This window comes from Rhinopithecus roxellana, chromosome 10, assembly GCF_007565055.1.
Source record: "Rhinopithecus roxellana isolate Shanxi Qingling chromosome 10, ASM756505v1, whole genome shotgun sequence".
Taxonomy (NCBI): domain Eukaryota; kingdom Metazoa; phylum Chordata; class Mammalia; order Primates; family Cercopithecidae; genus Rhinopithecus; species Rhinopithecus roxellana.
The window spans coordinates 8,489,694-8,508,053 of NC_044558.1; the positions used below are offsets into that span (position 1 = coordinate 8,489,694).

An 18,360-nucleotide genomic window follows, 5' to 3' on the forward strand; every position below is an offset into this window, starting at 1 on the left:
GTTGTTTCAATGGAGGGGTAGAGAAAGAAGGCAGATCAGGCTGCTTTTATGAGGTAAAGGGATCTTGTATGTCTGAAATATTTTAAAATGAATTAAAATAAAAAGAGGGAGAAGAGGAAGGAGAGACAGCAGGTGTGGACCAGCTGTCTTCAGGGTGGGTATTTGAACACCTTGGAGTTCACAAAGACTTTCCAGTGGTATGTGGGCAGTACGCAGGGCAATTTCGGATTCTTAACTCCCACATGTCATTCTCTGCATTTTAGTTCGCCGAAAACATACCTGTGAGATCGTCTTTCCCCTCCCTTTTTATGGTTGTACTTTGCCCACTCTAACTCCTGTTCATCCTTCAGCTCTCAGGTGTTCCTTAGGAAACTTTACAAGATCCCAAGTCTATGTCAGGATCTCCTAATTACTCTTTTATAGTATTGTGGATATTTTCATTGTAACACTTTTTACATGTTACACAATTACTTAAAAATTATTTTCTTCGGCCGGGCGCGGTGGCTCAAGCCTGTAATCCCAGCACTTTGGGAGGCCGAGACGGGCGGATCACAAGATCAGGAGATCGAGACCATCCTGGCGAACACAGTGAAACCCCGTCTCTACTAAAAATACAAAAATCTAGCCGGGCGAGGTGGCGGGCGCCTGTAGTCCCAGCTACTTGGGAGGCTGAGGCAGGAGAATGGCGGGAACCCAGGAGGCGGAGCTTGCAGTGAGCTGAGATCCGGCCACTGCACTCCAGCCTGGGAGACAGAGCAAGACTCCGCCTCAAAAAAAAAAAAAAAAAAAAAATTATTTTCTTCATTTGACAAATATTTGAGTACTATCATCGCACTATGTATTGCTCTGGGTGCTCATATACATCAGAGAATAAAAAAAAGTCCCTGGGATAGGAGAGATAAACAATAAATATAAAAAAGGAATATGCTAATAAACAGTTACAAATACCAAGAAAAAAGTAGATCTTGGTTAGGGAGATTGGGAGTGTATATCAGAGTCAAATCGTAATTAAAAGTGGAGTAATAAGAATGAGCCTGCTTGAGACTTTGATTTTTTTTTTTTAGACAGTCTTGCTCTGTCACCGAGGCTGGACTGCAGTGGCACCATCTCGGCTCACTGCAACCTCCACCTCCTGGGTTCAAGCCATTCTCCTGCCTCAGCCTCCCCAGGAGCTGGGATTACAGGTGTGCACCACCAGGCCCAGCTAATTTTTTTTTTTTTTTTTTTTTGCGACGGAGTCTCGCTCTGTTGCCCAGGCTGGAGTGCAGTGGCCAGATCTCAGCTCACTGCAAGCTCCGCCTCCCGGGTTTACGCCATTCTCCTGCCTCAGCCTCCCGAGTAGCTGGGACTACAGGCGCCCGCCACCTCGCCCAGCTAGGTTTTTGTATTTTTTAGTAGAGACGGGGTTTCACCATATTAGCCAGGATGGTCTTGATCTCCTGACGTCGTGATCCGCCCATCTCGATCTCCCAAAGTGCTGGCATTACAGGCTTGAGCCACCGCGTCCGGCCCAACCCAGCTAATTTTTTTGTATTTTTAGTAGAGATAAGGTTTTACCGTGTTGGCCAGGCTGGTCTTGAACTCCTGACCTCATGATCCATCCGCCTCAGCCTTCCAAAGTGTTGGGATTACAGGCGTGCACCATTGTGCCCAGCTGAGACTTTGACTTTTGAACAGACTTAACAGTTAAGGGAAGGAGAGAGCCTGTCAAAGGGAGCAGTGAGTGCAAAGGCCTTAAGTCAAGAGTGTGACTGACATGTTGAGGAAAAGCAAAGAGGCGAGTCTGGCTGGAGCCAACTGGATGAGAGGAGTATAAGAGATGAGTCCAGAGAGGTAACAGGGCTGGATCATGTAGAGCCTTCTAGGTCAGCATAAGGACTGTGACTTTTACTGTGAGTAAAACGAGAAGCTTTTGATAATTGCAAGCGTGTTTTGACTTCTGTTTTAAAAAGATCACTCTGGATGCCCTATTTTGAATGGTGAGATAGATTTGGGAGACTGTTGGTGTAATTTAGGCAAAAGATAATGGTGGCAGTGTGACGGTGGAGGTGGTAATTTTCAGGATATATGTTGAAAATGGGAAGAGCAGGATTTCCTGATGAGTTGGATATAGGCGTAAGACAAAAAGAGACTCCTATGGTTTTGGCTTGAACAACTGGCTGGATGCATACCATGAATCAAGGCAGAATGAGTGAAGCAAGTTGAGAGGGGAAGGCCAGGAGGTCACTTGTCGATGTGTTAACAGTGGGGCAGATATTCGATATGCCAGTAAAGCAAAGGTACATACAAGTGTGGATTTCAGTAGGAAGTAAACACTTGGGAGTTATCGGTGTGTGCATGATACTGAATGGTAAATACCAAGGGAATGAGTGTAGGTGGAGAAGAGAAGACTACAAAGAACGGACGCTTGGGACACTCCTGAGGAGTTGGGAAGAAAAAGAACCAGTAAGATAGGAGGAAAGCTTAGAGTGCCATATCTTGAAAGCCAAGGGAAGAGAGTAGAATAAGGAAGAGGAATTGAGCGGTTGTGTAAAACGCTGCTGATAGATCAAGCACAGTGACTAAGGATACATCGTGGTGGTAGCAACGTGAAGGTCGTCAGTGACCCTGATGAATTGCGTCGATGATTATTTGATTAAACTCTATTTTTCCTATTAAAGCTTCCCTGATAAAAGAGACCAAATATGTTATTTCTCATTATTATATCTCCAAAGCGTTGTTCCTGGAGTGCACCAATGGGATAAATACATAGGTCCCGCCCCAGAGCCTCTGGGAGGACTAGAACCGGGCTCAGAAGCCGGTTCTAGGAGACAAGAATAATGTATTATGTAGACAAGAAGAATGCCTCGAATCAGTCCTACTCCTCTGTTGGTTTAGACAGTGCTGCGTGGCACAGGCGTGTTAGTGTGTTACACTGTCATCACTAACACTGCTTACCACCACTGGAGTCCCCGCTGTTGGTGTGTCCGGAAGCCTGAGGAGGCTGCTGCCTCCGCCACCCATTGCTGGAATTGTCTGTAAATATTCATGTCCCGGCTTCTTCATGTCACAGGAGTCTGTTTTAAAGGACGTGATGAATGAGTCTGATTGAGGTGATTAGGTCACGTACCTGGGCTTTAATTACAAGAAAGGCTGGGCAGCAAGTATGCGGCATTTTCAGTTTCTGTTGTGGGAGGTAGACTCTGCCTTAAAATATGGAGTTCCCACACAGACTAAGGAGGTCAGATATCACACGGCAGGGAAGAGTGATGGATGCCTGCCACAGTGCAAGATAAATAGATGAAATAGATTTTGTGGGGTGCACGTGAAAAGGTAATAGTTGAAACCACAGGATTAGGGAAGGGCTCTTTTGGATGGTTATTTGTGTGGGTTGTTCACAAACAAGAGCTTCCCCTAAAAATCCAGCCTGTGCTTTGTGGTGATGTCGCATCTACCCAAGAAGGGTTGCTTTTTTTTAAACTCACATAAAGTTGCTTTGTGGATTAGTGAAGGCTTTGGATTCAGGCTATAGAATCCTGATGTTCCGAGGACAGGAATTTAGAAAATGTCTGCAGGTAGGAAAGGAAAAGAGTGGAGAATAAGAATTTAGAGCTAGGATAATTCTTTAATGGAAGCCACTGGAAAATTTTAAAGATGTTCCTTCTTTAACTCTGTGGTTAATTTTTTTTTTTTTCCGGTACCAGCTAGAGTTTGCAAAGAAGGTGAACTGACAATAGCTATTAGGTTTAGAAACAAGGAGGTTTTTTATTTGCTATTTTAGAGCATGTGGTTCAGTAGAGAGGTGAGGATAGAAACTGGGTGATCATTCATTCATTTATCATTCATTCCTTCATCTAACAAAAGAGGAACACACAGGGAGGAGAAGTAATTTTTAATGACTGCTTACATATCAGACAGTGCCTGAGGAATACGGAGGACGGTTTCTGTCCTTAAAGACTTCACAGTATGGTACGTTAGAGAAGAAAAATGATTGCTGACACAGTGTGGGAAGTGCTGACGAGCTGTGTAAGCTGTGTAGCATGCTGTATGAGAAACAGGAGGTGTGCAAAATTCAGCACAGGAGTAGGAAGGCATTGAAATATTTCCTTTCTAGCTAATTCTTGAATGTTTGGTAGCCATTTCATTCATTCAGTATTCGTGCCCTAAATGTCTGTTAAGCACTTACCAGAGTGGCAGCTGCTGTTGTAGGTGCTTTGGATCCATCAGCGCATGAATGAAACAAAGATCTTAGCCTTTGTGGGGCGTACATTCTCGTAGAGAATAGTAAGTAAATGTAATCAATAAGTCGTAAAGTGTGTTAGAGGGCAAGTGCTGTGTACAGGAAAAAGCAGAGCGAGGAAAGGGGGAAGGACACGTGCGTTCTTTTTTGGCTGTGTTACGTTTTAAAATAAGGGGTAGATTATACTGAGAACATTGAACATTCATTTTGTTTTCAAGCCTACACAAAAGCAGTAAGAACTGTATAATGAATCTCCCTATACTAATCACTCAGGTACACCAGTTTCAAAAATTTGGCCACACTTCCTTCCTGTATCCTTTTTTCTTTTTCCTCCTTTCTTTACCAAAGATTTTAAAGCCAATCCCTCGCATGGTGTCATTTTCCTCTGCAGACTTTAATATGCGTCTCTAAAATATACGGACATTTTCTTGCCTAACGACAGAACAACTAAACCTAGTACTAATACAAAAAAGGCATTTGAGCCAAGACTGGAAGGAAGTGAAGTCTTCCCCTAGCAGCTTGTGCAAAGGCCTTAAGGATCAGGAGCATGCTTAGCATATTTGAGGAGTAGCAAGGAGTCCGGGGTGGTAAAGCATATGGTGACCCAGGGAAGGACGAGAAGAGATGAGGCCTTGCAGGCTACTGAGAGGACTTTGGCTCTACTTTGAGCTGAATGCGGAGCTATGGCAGGGTTTTCAGCAGAGGACTGACAAGGACAACTTTATGTTTGAAAGGGTCACTTTAAGTGTTCCATTAAGAATACACTGTAGAAGATAAGGGGAGCTCAGCTAGAAGGCTGTCATGGATTAAAAGGTGTATTTTTGTTTAGTGGTTCATTCCAGGTGTTGGCAGTGGAGACGGCAAGAAGTGCTTGGAGTTTGGGTATGTTTTAAAGCTAGAGCTAACTGGATTTCCTGACTGCGGCTTGAGAGCGAGAGGAAGGCATTACGAAGACTCATAGGCTTTTGGCCTGAGTGACAGGAAGGATGGAGCAGGTTTGGGGGCACCATCAGGAGTGGAGATGACGTCTTGCCATGTTGCCCAGGCTGGTCTCGAACTCCTGGCCCAAAGGGACCCTCCTGCCTTGACCTCCCAAAGTGCTGGGATTACAGTGTGAGCCATCACACTTGGCCGGGAGTTGAGTGTTGAGCATGTAGAGTTTGAAATGTTTATTGGACATGAAAGTGGGATAACTAGGCGGATAGTTAAAGCTGGAAGTAGGGAGAGAGGTAGCATAAAGCATTCATCTCTGTCTTCCCTGGGTTCCCAAGAGCCTGTCCCCAGGGTACTGGGAAGTACTGACTGATTTATTTAGAGACATTCACAGAGTCTGACAAGAAAATCACTGAAGTGGTTCGGTAACCTGGAAGACTCTGATATATCCCTTCCTTCCTTTTCTATCCTGAACTCAGTAAAATTTGGGTAAAAAACAAACAAACAAAAAAACGATGTTTTTCTGACATTTTCTGAACCTGACCTACTTAGGAAACTTGTTCAACAGTGTCATCTTTTTCTTCCTAACTGTAGCGCCACTAGAGAGATCTTCACCGTGGGTAACCAGGTGGTGGTTATTCTGGGGGTGGATGCCGTGGAAAGGATGTTGTCAACACAGATTGCTTTCCATAGCTGCAGTCAGCAGTGCAGACCGATTGTGATGGTGTCTATTATTTCTCCTTTTAAAAGGGAGCATTTCTCATCCCCTTTTTGGATGGTTTGGAATTCTGATGACGTGTCTCGGGGTCATGTGGAAGATGGACACGCCGCCTGAGGATGTGAAACAGTAGTTTGAACTGTTATGGTAGCTGGCGTCTGTGTGACTGATTTTAAGTAACTGGGTGTTCAGAGGTAGGGATCCTCCTATGCCTGCATGGGTGAGTGAGCCTGAAAGCAGTCTGTGGATTCCCTGGTTCACAGGGAAGGGCTGGTAACACCGAAGGGGTCAGTGTCTCATGAGGCTGTAGTGATCTTTTGCATACATCGGCTCTCGCTCCTCTTTGAAAAAAATGAGAGCGAACAGGAGAACACTGAATCTCTTTTTGCCTTTTTTCCACAGGAGATGCATCGAAGGTTTGAGAATGCTCCTGATTCTGCCAAAACAAAAGCTCTGCAAACTGTTATTGAGATGAAGGTAAGTGAGAATCTAGTAAAGAATCTTATGAATCACCTTATACTTTTAAGTGATCAAAAACTTCCATGTGTGAGTGTTAGGAAATGGCATATAATAGTATTTTACTTATTTGGAGATTAAGAGTGAGAATCAATGTAAATGATATCCTAAAAGAATTTCAATTTTATTTCCTTTTACTTGTAGACCATAATTCAAACTGGACCAAAAAGAGTTGAACAGAATTTCTTTAAATCAGCTATTCACAAATGTCTTGGTCTTAGGACCCCTTTATTCTCTTAAAGTGACAGACTCACTTCCTTCATTTTAAAAGAAAATGTCTACCAAATACCAAATCTGGGTAACCATAGCTTGTCAGTTGTTCTTTCAGGTAAAAATGATGTTGCATGAAGAAAATACTGAATTCAGCTTACAACTCAAAGCAACACACAAGTACTGTGCTTAGGGACAAGCATCGTATTTCAGTATGCGGCTTCATTCCGTTTTCTCACACACAATGTATGTGTACTCCAGAGTTGAGATTTTTTTTTTTCTTTTTTTTTCTTTTTTTTTTTTTTTGAGGCGGAGTCTGGCTCTGTCGCCCAGGCTGGAGTGCAGTGGCCGGATCTCAGCTCACTGCAAGCTCCGCCTCCCGGGTTCACGCCATTCTCCTGTCTCAGCCTCCCCAGTAGCTGGGACTACAGGCGCCCGCCACCTCGCCCGGCTAGTTTTTTTTTTTTTTTTGTATTTTTAGTAGAGACGGGGTTTCACCGGGTTAGCCAGGATGGTCTTGATCTCCTGACCTCGTGATCCGCCCGTCTCGGCCTCCCAAAGTGCTGGGATTACAGGCTTGAGCCACCGCGCCCGGCTCTATTTTTTTTTTTTTGAGACGGAGTCTTACTCTGTCACCCAGACTAGAGTGCAGCGGCTAGATCTCAGCTCACTGCAAGCCCCGCCTCCCGGGTTCATGCTATTCTCTTGCCTCAGCCTCCCAAGTAGCTGGGAATAAGGCGCCGCCACCGCGCCCAGCTAATTTTTTGTATTTTTAGTAGAGACGGGGTTTCACCGTGGTAGCCAGGATGGTCTTGATCTCCTGACCTTGTGATCCGCCTGCCTTGGCCTCCCAAAGTGCTGGGATAACAGGCGTGAGCCACTGCGCCCAGCCGAGATTTATTAAAAGTAATACTTTTTACTGCTTCTTCAAGGACAGTTTTAGGTGAAGTAGTCTTTTAAAAATTTTATTTCTTATTTTTCATTTTTTTCCTACAAGTATACTTGATGTGACAAATATTAATGTAATGACTGCAAGTATAGTTTGATGCATTGCCTTGATTTGTGCTAAGGCACTAGCAATTTTACCCATCCTTGCTTTATATCTTTAGTGCAGACAGTGGAAAGGTCAAGTGACATCATGGTATTATTATGAAAATAGTTTTGATCGTGCATACTTTATGAAAGGATTGAGGGTACCCTGAGGGTCCCATAGATCATCCTTTGAAAACCTCTGCCTTAAGTTAATGAATGTTTAGAAATCTTGAGGCTGTTCAGTATAGTGATTAAGAGCTTGCTTTCTAGGTTAAACTCCCCGATTCAAAATCTCGCTTCACTTAACCAACTGTAGGATGCAGAGCAAATCACCTATGCCTCAGTTTCTTCATTAACAAATGGTGATAGTAATAGTACTCATCCAGTGGGTCGTTTTGAGGTTTAAATTAGTTAAAACATTTAAAAACACTTTGAACAGGACCTAACGCATAGTAAACATTCAATCTATACTAGCTGCTGCTGTTATTTTTGTTAACAATCTGTTCTTTCTCATAAAAGCGTGTATAGTTAGGGACCTCCCCCCACAACTACTTCTTCATATCCTCCAGAAAGCTCAATTCTGTATTTTGCATTGTGGGCCTTCATTTAATATTTGTTGATATGACAAGAACAGTTAATGGTATATAAATAATTTTATGTAAATAGATACTTCTGAAGTAGTTATGGGAACTGCTAATTTGGATGATTTCCTCTTAAAACTTTATATTGTATACATCTTTATTCTCGGTGAGGAAAGGATTTACCAAACAAATTCCAAATTAGTGGGTTCTGGGTTCTTTGTAGTTAATTGGTAGTCTTGAGTATAATCTTGTAAAGGGTCTTTAGAATGGTTCAATTGCATGGTTTACCTTTTTCACATTCATCACAAGTTTATCTGTCATGTTATTTCCTGATCCCTGTTAACACCTAAGAATAAAACACACGAATGTACCTATGTTCACAAAATTATTTGTTTAACCACCTTTTGACAGAATGAGGACGAGTAGTAGTATTACTTGGTGGCACTGGATGCATTTTAAGTTGTGTGAACCTTCAGGTATTCTGCTAAGAAGGAGAAAGATTCTGGTGGCCCAGTGGGGTCAAGAGGATGTGATGCTGAAATCACAACAGAAATGCCTGTGTTGCTGAGAACGTGGAATGTGCTTAAGAGAGTTATGAAAATCTGGAATAGTCTTTAGGGAAAGTAGGGAGGAAAGATGACTGAAGTAAAAGAGCCCCGTAATCTTCAAGGTGATGCAATTTTCTTCACCCTCTCCTCTTTCGCCTCTTCTTCCTCCTCCTCCTCCTCTTCCTCTCTTTCTTCTTCTTATCCCTTCTCCCACCATTTTCCCTCATTCCAGCCTTTCCTTCTTTGCCCCTCTTCTTCTGTTTCTCCTCCTCCCCTTTCTCTACTATTTGTTTGTTTGTTTGTTTTTCCCTTATCAGTGGAGGAACAGGGAAGAATTACTGTACTGCTCTAGGGTTAGAGTGTTGCTGGTATAGATAAGGCAGAGTGATTGGGATGCAAATGAATTGAGGGTGATCATGACAGGGTAGTTTGGAGGTTGGTCCTGGACTGTACCCTAGATGTGGAAAGAATAAAATTCAGGTGGACTGACAGGTTGGGAGAAAATGTAAAAGTTAGGAAAGTGGAATTCTCTTTGAGGTTGAACAGGAAATAATCAGAGTGAGGGTACGACAGGCCTGGGGAAGAGAGTTCTGGGTATTGATAGGATCCAGAGTACAATCCTATAAGCTGGATTGCTGAAATGGACTGGAGGATGAGATCATTGCAATTAAGGGCGTCAAGGAATTCCGACATTGCAATCCTCGGATTATGGCAAGAGTGGTGATTGAAGGGGATATTGTAAGCCAAAGACTTCCAAACATGGGCAGGAGTGATTGAGAAGTCCCTGGATGGCAGCGATGGGGAGGGGGGTGAAAAGGAGTATGAGCTTTCCATGAAGGGAAACAGCCTTGAGGAGCCAGGAGAACGTCAGCCCCTTCCCCTGCTCCTTTGTGCTGTTGGGGTATTACTGGCCTTCACTGGAGAGAGTTCATGGGAAAAAGGTTGAGCATTTGGGGATTTGACAAAGAGCAGAGGATTTCAGTAAGTCCATAGGATTGGTTTGTCAGTGACGGAAGGGCTGGGGCTGGGGAAGTACAGAGGAGTAAAGTGAGAAGGAATTTATTTATTTAAATATTACACATTCTAGGAGCAAGAAACCTGGTTGGAATGACTCTCCTCAAACCCCGCATGGGTACCAGTTGGGTTGGTGCTAGAACTAGTTGAGAGTATCAGGCCTTAATTTTTTGGCCTGATTTCCTTGGTAAGTTTTCTGGTCAGTCAGTACCTGCTTCCTGGCTTTCAGAGCTGGAGTCGTGATCCCTTTTTGGGAAGAAGGTTTTATGGTGCATGATTTGGTAGTGAGGGTGCTAATTTGTCAAAAGCTGCTTCTGTCTGTGTTTGGGGTAGGGGAGAAGATAGATAATATGTATTTTTTTCTTTTTTTTCTTTTGAGATGGAGTCTCGCTCTGTCACCCAGGCTGGAGTGCTGTGGCTGGATCTCAGCTCACTGAAAGCTCCGCCTCCCAGATTCATACCATTCTCCTGCCTCAGCCTCCCGGGTAGCTGGGACTACAGGCGCCGCCACCTCGCCCGGCTAGTTTTTTGTACTTTTTAGTAGAGACGGGGTTTCACCGTGTTAGCCAGGATGGTCTCGATCTCCTGACCTCGCGATCCACCCGTCTCGGCCTCCCAAAGTGCTGGGATTACAGGCTTGAGCCACCGCGCCTGGCCTAATATATTTTTTAAATTTCTTAAAAGCTTCCTCTGTCTGTGGTTGGGGTAGGGGAGAAGATAGACAATATTTTTTAAGGGCCTTGTGGAGACTTTCTAGAAGCTCTGTACAGGTGCAGGCTGCCATGTGATGTGCAGAGTTGGAGTTCTCACCTGGGACTACATTGTCTTGAGTGGAGCCCCAGTGCTGCTGGAGATACACTTCACTCTTTCAGCTGGTCCAGTTTCATTACCACTCAGGCTAATGACAGAGGAGAACTTACATTTAACTTTCACTTTCATTTGTAGGCTAGTCATATGCTTATGCCTAGTATTTTAGTCTTTTTTAAAGGGCTGTGTTCTGATATTTCCAGAGAAATTTTATAGCAATCTTAAAAGTAAATTTTCAGGTGGTGCAATTGAAGTAGGACTTCTTATAGGTCAGTCATTTCACATGAGTAAATAAAAATCCCGGTTCAGGGATAGAATGACGCTGATTGTATTAATTCGGTACAATGGATTTTGAACAGATACATTTTAATTTGAATGAATTTATAAAAGAAAATTTTCGCGGTGATATTTTTAAAGGTCATGTGATGAGCAAGACAGAGGAATACATCCTGTCTTCTCCCCTCCCTTGAACCTGAAAATAGCTAGGTGGAGTTTTCTCGAGATAAAGCCTTAATCTCTCCTATCTGCATGCTATGAGAATTAAGGAGACTTAATCAAGAAATCATTGAGGTAAAGAAGAAAAGGAAGTTAATTTCAAAATAGCTTCCAAAGGAATGGTTTCTCTAAAACTCCAAGTGAAATAAAGCTACACTTAATTTCTGCTCTTTAAGGCCTCTGTTTCTTTGGTGAGTAAGCATGTGCAACTACAGATGTATAAAACTCTTCATTCCATGCAGGAGTCTTTCTGTAATTCAGGACAGGTCAAGTAGTCTGGGGAGAAACTGGGTGCTGCGACAAACAAAATCAAGAAATCGAATATGAAATAATGTTCTGTTAGAAGGTGATATTTGTGGTAGAGATGATGATTTATAAGGACAGTGATTTTTAAAAATTATGAGTTATTTTAAATGTATGGAGAAGTATAGACAATAAGGATTTCTAACATGATAAATAACAACTTAATTATTCCCTCATTTTTCTGTAATGGGATGTTAATTTTTATTATTGCACATATCGCTGTACACATTACTGTATAAATCTTTGAAACTCTCTTACTTTTTTCCCCTCCTTTGGGGCATAATATGTTTTTTATGGGTCACCAAATAAATGATAAAATATTAGAACTAGAAAAGGCTTTACTATTAATATTGGAAATTGTTTTCACCAGAAATTTGTAATTTCTGATACAAAGAAATTTTAACCAGTTTTTCATTGCATTTACTTTAGTAATTTAGTAATTATTTTCAACTTTAATTTAAGGGATTCAGAACTGGAGGCAGCCATAGAGGAAAAATCATACTGTGGATATGAGTACTTCTCCTCCCACTCAAAAGGCCATAAAGGACGTATTTTAGAAGGAAGGCACTGGCCGGGCATGGTCGCTCACGCCCTTAAGCCCACCACTTTGGGAGTCCGAGGCAGGTGGATCACGTGAAGTCAGGAGTTTGAGACCAGCCTGGCCAACATGGCGAAACCCTGTCTCTATTAAAAATACAAAAATTAGCTGGGTGTGGTAGTGCACACTTGTAATCCCAGCTACTTGGGAGGCTGAGGCAGGAGAGCTGCTTGAACCCAGAGGCAGAGGTTGCGGTCAGCTAAGATCGTGCCACTGCATTCGAACCTGGACTACAGAGTGAGACTGTCTCAAAAAAAGGAAGCAAGGCACTAATTGCCAGACAGCATTTTTTCTGTATATTTGTCTATCTTATTAAATGTAACATCTTTAAATATCATGTTATTCAGCTTTTCTGGGCTTTTGTGAATACTTCAATCACTAAATCTTCTCTTGTCTTCAGGATTCAAAAATTTCCTCTATGGAGCGTGGGCTCCGAGACCTGGAAGAGGAGATTCAGATGCTGAAATCGAATGGGGCTTTGAGTACTGAGGAACGGGAGGAAGAAATGAAGCAAATGGAAGTGTATCGGAGCCATTCTAAATTTATGAAAAATAAGGTAATGGCCTGTGAGACTTTTGATTCTTAAAGGGGGTTTGAAAAATTGATGCATATTTTTTACTTCTCTAACAATGATAAAACTGTATTTTACACTGTTTTATCAGGTTTAAGGGAAGAATACTTTTAGCACAGTTCTTTCAAATGAAACTTCTCCAGAATTAAAGTCAGAATTACTGACTTAGATAGTTATTACCAGTTTTTACTTATAAAGACGATTCTCTGTATGAGGCTACATATGTATTTTCACGGTTTAACTTTTCATATCTATTAGTACTTCCGAAAAACTTCCAGATGAGTTTTTCTCACTATGTGAAATATCAAGTTCTTTACCTCTTGTGAACTATTTAAAAAGTCAAAACCCTAAGAGGCTTGAGATGGAGTTTCGCCCTTGTCACCCAGGCTAGAGTGCAGTGGTGTGATCTCAGCTCAGTGCAGCCTCTGCCTCCATGTTCAAGTGATTCTCCTGCCTCAGCCTCCTGAGTAACTGAGATTACAGGTGCATACCACCACACCTGGCTAATTTTTTTTCTATTTTTGGTAGAGACGGGGTTTCATCATGTTGGCCAGGCTGGTCTCGAACTCCTGATCCCATGATCCACCTGACTCAGCCTCCCAAAGTGCTGGGATTACAGGCGTGAGCCACCGTGCCCAGCCCTAAGAGGCTTTTTAATGAAATGGGTTAAATGACGTTCCGTTTCCCCTCCAAATACAGTTCTGTAAAGGAAAGCCCTTTCTCTGCCCTATCCTGTGGGGAAGATCCACTTGCTGTCAGGTTTACTGCTTCCCATGTGCATTTCAAGCGTAATATGACAGAGATACACCAAGACCTATCAGTCTATGTTCGCAATCAGTCACAGTGTTCCTTCCTTGTATCCAAAGTCATTTAGTTTGATTCTATAAACTATTTCGGCAAGTTGGAGGATTTAGTTTATCACAATGATCAATTTACCAGTTTTGTTGTGGTTTAATTAAACATGATGATTGCAGTTATAAAGTTTTAGCCAGAAAATAAGTGTTTTCCCCCTTGATTTCCCAATTGTATTCTCCAAGTTCTTAGAAATGAAAACCGGAACATCCCAGTAGTGTGAAGTAATAATAATCATCACTTCCCCTCCAGTTTCTGGCTTCTTGCCATGGTGCCCATACCTGGCATGTAAGTCTACAGAATATTCCTCTACTACCTTCAGACTCTGTTATTAATTATTTCTACTAATTTCATTTCAGGTTTAGAAATTAAAAACTCACATATCCAACTTTTTTTTTTTTTTTTTTGAGATGGAGGTATGCTTTGTCGACCAGGCTGGAGTGCAGTGGCATCATCTCGATTCCTGCAACCTGCATCTCCAGGGTTCAAGCTTCAGCCTGCCGAGTAGCTGGGATTACAGGCGCCTGCCACCATGCCCGGCTAATTTTTGTAGTTTTAGTAGAGACAGGTTTCACTGTGATGGCCAGGCAGGTCTCGAACTCCTGACCTCAAGTGATCCTCCTGCCTTGTCCTCCCAAAGTGCTGCGATTTCAGGTGTGAGCTGCTGTGCCTGGCCTCACATATCCAACTTTCGATGAGTTTGGATTTTTCACTCCTAATTTGAGAACAAAACATAGTGCAGCATGATCTCTGTGTTTATGTTTTTTGTTTATTGATTAGCACATTCCAGTCCACTGTGGGGAAAAGAAAACCTGTGAACTTAGGGAAACTACCTATGGCTCTTTGAAGAGGGAATGAGGGGAACAGATCTGATTGTATTGTATAAGTTATTGTTATTTCCAGTTACCATTCTGGCTCAAAAGTAGATAATAAGAAGACCTAAGTTGACACATAAGTGAAAAAGAATAATAATGTCGTGACAGGTAGAACAACTGAAGGAGGAACTAAGTTCGAAAGAGGCTCAATGGGAGGAGCTGAAAAAGAGAGCGGCTGGTCTTCAGGCTGAGGTCTTTGCCGTAAGATGTCCCTCTTTGTGTGCGGTGATCCCACAGTGGGACCCTGCCAGCTCTGTGGCTTCTGAGTGGCTTACCCTTTCATTCTCTATGGTTGGCAGCTTTGCCCATTACTAGCACTAACCAGCCTGCTCTGCTCTTTAACTGACTCCTGTTCACCAGCTTGACCCACACATCACTTCGTGTGCAGTGAGCCTTCACGTGTTCTGGAAGCCTTATACCTGGTGCTTTATTGTTGCTTTTATCACTCGATGGATGGTATTTCAAAGCCTGTTTTTTCCTCAACCCCTTATTGTTGATTTATATGAATGGTGGCTTCCTTTTCTCCCTAGGTACAAGAATATATGCAGTTGTTCTAGGCCCATCACCTAGAATTTATTTGAATTTGAAACTCTTGAGTAAAGTGCTTTACCTTCTTATGTAGACATTATCTTTAGGTCTTCAGTGAGTGATTTTGCCACAAATATTCCTTTCTTTAGGACGGATACATAGATAGTATTTATCTAGTAAATTAAAATTACTAAGAGACTTACGTCAGGTATCTACGTCTATCTAGTTCAGTATTCTAATGAACTTAAAATTTCAATTCAGAACGTAATAATACAATAAATACAGTTGGCCCTACATATCTGTGGATTTTGCATCTGTGGATTTAACCAACTGTTTTTTATTTTCAGGGTAAAAAAATGGATGTTATGTCTGTACTGAACATGTACAGACTTTTTTCCCATGTCATTATTCCCTTAACAATACAGTATGACAACTATTTACGTAGCATTTACATTGTGTTAGGTATTATAAGTAATCTAGAGATGATTTAAAGTATACTGGAGGATGTGCATAGGTTATATGCAAATTCTCCATCATTTTGTATCAGGGACTTCATCATTCATTAATTTTGGTATCCAAAGTGTGTCTTGGAACCAGTCCCCCATGGACCCATGGATACTGAGGGATGACTAAATAATAAAGTAGCTAAAACTTGCGCACTTACTATAAACATTTTATAACGTGCTGAGTTAGGCGTATTATCAACTCCAAATTATAGATGAGGAAACTGAGGTAACAGGATGGTGACTAGGAAAACACAGCTAGTAAGAGGCAGGATTTGGTTTTATACAAACAGTTTCTTCCACACACTGCTTCCAAGTTCTTTACTATACTGACCTATACTAGGCTGTGTACACATTTGTCAAAGTGTCAGCAAAAACTGCTTCAGAAAATAATTGTCAGCTAAGACTGAAATACAGCATTTAAAAAACCAAACTTGTGCTACTTTGGTAGATTTGCTATTTATGGTCCACTTTATAGTATATATTAAAAAGTGAAATATTTTGGTGGAAAGGGTCTAATTTGGTTTATGGAAACCATATATTGTCTAGAGGTAAGGTTGATCGATAACTTCCTTTTTAAAATAGCTACTGTTAGTAATTTCTGCATTGAGTCAGACAACAGGCTAAGCACATTTCACACTTTATTTTATTGAATCCATAAACAGTACAGTGGCATTGGTATAATTTCTCCTTATTACTGATTAGGAAACTGATTAGGAAAGTAATTATTTAGGGACACATAGCTAACTTAGTTCTGATGTGTGACTGTCTGCAAAGCCTTGTGCTCCTAAGCTTTGTATTATATTTACTTCCCCTTTATAATATCTTCCTGTCTCAGTCTTTAAGGAAAATTTGTGCTTCTAAACTCTGCTTTTCTTTTTTTTCTTTTTCTTTCTTTCTTTTTTTTTTTTTTTTTTTGAGACGGAGTCTTGCTCTGTCGCCAGGCTGGAGTGCAGTGGCGAGATCTCGGCTAACTACAACCTCTGACTCCCTGGTTGAAGTGATTCTCCTGTCTCAGCCTCCTGAGTAGCTGGGGTTACAGGCACGCGCCACCATGCCCAGCTAATTTTTGTATTTTTAGTAGAGATGGGTTTCACCATGTTGGCCAGGATGGTCTTGATCTCCTGACCTTGTGATCCACCCACCTCGGCCTCCCCAAGTGCTGTGATTACAGGCGTGAGCCACTGTACCCGGCCTAAACCCTGCTTTTCATTTAAAATATTTTCTGTCTCAGTCTTTAAGGTCAATATAGCATTATTTGAAGCTTGCTTAATAATGCAGATGATGACGAAACAGATTTTTATATTTGTTTTTGATCACATGATTTGAGGTACCTGGAAATTTGAATAATCTTTAAGTCATAGTTCTTTAGCTGAAAAAATGGTAGCACTTTGAACATCCCCAAAATATTCATTCGTACAACAGATGTGTTTTTGTTACAGTCAGTGTGTTAGGGAATGGAATAATACCAATGGGTTGTTTTTATTAATAAAGGAATATCATAAAAGATCCCATGCTGTTACAGTGTGTGGTAACTCCTGGGTACATACTATTTTGCAGGATGAATATAGCCACCATTTAAAATTACCTTCCACTGATGTTTTTAGTATCCTCAGGTACTTTGTATACAGTAAGCATACAGAAATATTTGTTGAATGAATATATCCCTAAGAAGAGATTTTATGCGTATGAGAAAAGTACTTAATGTTTTTTGAAACAGAAGGCTAAATTGGAAATTTATTTTTGGTGCTCCTCAAATGTCTAATTTTAATTAATGTGAAATTTATTTCTTCATGGGAAATTGTTCTCAAAAGCTTTATCCCTTGTACCTAAGATTATTACAATGACAATACTTTAGATACATTCGAAGTTTTAAAAATAAAAAGATAACTTTTTGTTTCATCAGTGACACCGAAATTACTGACTTGTCAAATTTATACTTCCAATAATTAGTATCTTTTTTAGTTCCTTGTTAGGCGGTAGACATAATGTAAAAGCAGATGTAATTTCTGTTTACATGGCTTACATTTAGGGTAAAAAACTATTTTTAAAATTCTTAGAAAACAGTAGGAATGTAACGAAGGTGTTTGAAAGAAAATACTTTCAATGTTAAGAGAGAAATTAATCAATACATGTAACATCAAATTATAGGATTTTACAAAACCACATATGTATAACCTTAAAAGTAGCTTTTTAAGGGAAGAATTTTATGCAAACTTTTGAGAATGAAAAATGACAATGAAAAATAAGCACAGTAGCAGCAGATTTTGAATTTTAAATAGTAGTACTGGGGAGGTTTCTAAAACCTTTTGTGTTATATCTACACTCATCCTGCATTTGACCCATCGTGTTCTGAAGAGGGCTCACCTAGAAAATGAAAACCATTTTATCAGTACAGTGGTGTTCAGTTGCTTACTGCTGTCTCATAGTCATCTAATTGAATTGGAATTCCTTTCCCTCCATTCCCTTTCTAAGAGGTTTCAAAGAATATTTAGAAGACACAGTAACTGAAAACTGGACATTTACCTATTGAATAAGTTTAGGTTTTTTTTTTTTTTTTTGGTGCAAGGTTGGGGTAGATCCAAGATTATGTAATGCAAAAAGGTGAATATGACCTGTCATACAATTCGTGCTGCATTTAGTTTCGTATTTTGTGACTCAGATCTGTCAAAGAGCCAGATAAGAGGTGTTTGTTTGATTTCTTTTTTCCTTAAAGTGTTTTACTTCTTTTCTAGATTGGCCAGGTGAAGCAGGAGCTGTCCAGAAAGGACACAGAACTCCTCGCCCTGCAGACAAAGCTGGAGACACTCACAAACCAGTTCTCAGATAGTAAACAGCACATTGAAGTGTTGAAGGAGTCCTTGACTGCTAAGGAGCAGAGGGCTGCCATCCTGCAGACGGAGGTAGAGAGAGTTCGGGGATCTGTGGGGAGCTGATTTCTTGGCACCTTTTCATAAGCATTACCTGTGCTGTTTTTGTTGTGTTTAGAATGGGGAAATATGAGTAATGTTATGGTTAATTCTTTAGCAGCGTGATCAGTAACTGTGCTAAAATATA

General features: G+C 41.2%; 1 protein-coding gene across 6 annotated transcripts in view; it reads left to right on the forward strand.

Moving 5' to 3' along the window:
• The window catches only part of ERC1 (ELKS/RAB6-interacting/CAST family member 1), a 540,835-nt gene that overhangs the window by 103,884 nt on the left and 418,591 nt on the right, over positions 1-18,360 (forward strand). For 4 of the 6 annotated variants that reach the window (XM_030938664.1, XM_010363554.2, XM_030938663.1 and 1 more), the window contains exons 4-7: positions 6,273-6,347; positions 12,375-12,530; positions 14,381-14,473; positions 18,039-18,206. In XM_030938664.1, the coding sequence (XP_030794524.1) occupies positions 6,273-6,347; positions 12,375-12,530; positions 14,381-14,473; positions 18,039-18,206 (492 nt within the window). The remainder of the gene's footprint in view (positions 1-6,272; positions 6,348-12,374; positions 12,531-14,380; positions 14,474-18,038; positions 18,207-18,360) is intronic. The other 2 variants (XM_010363555.2, XM_010363556.2) reach the window with 2 other exon arrangements.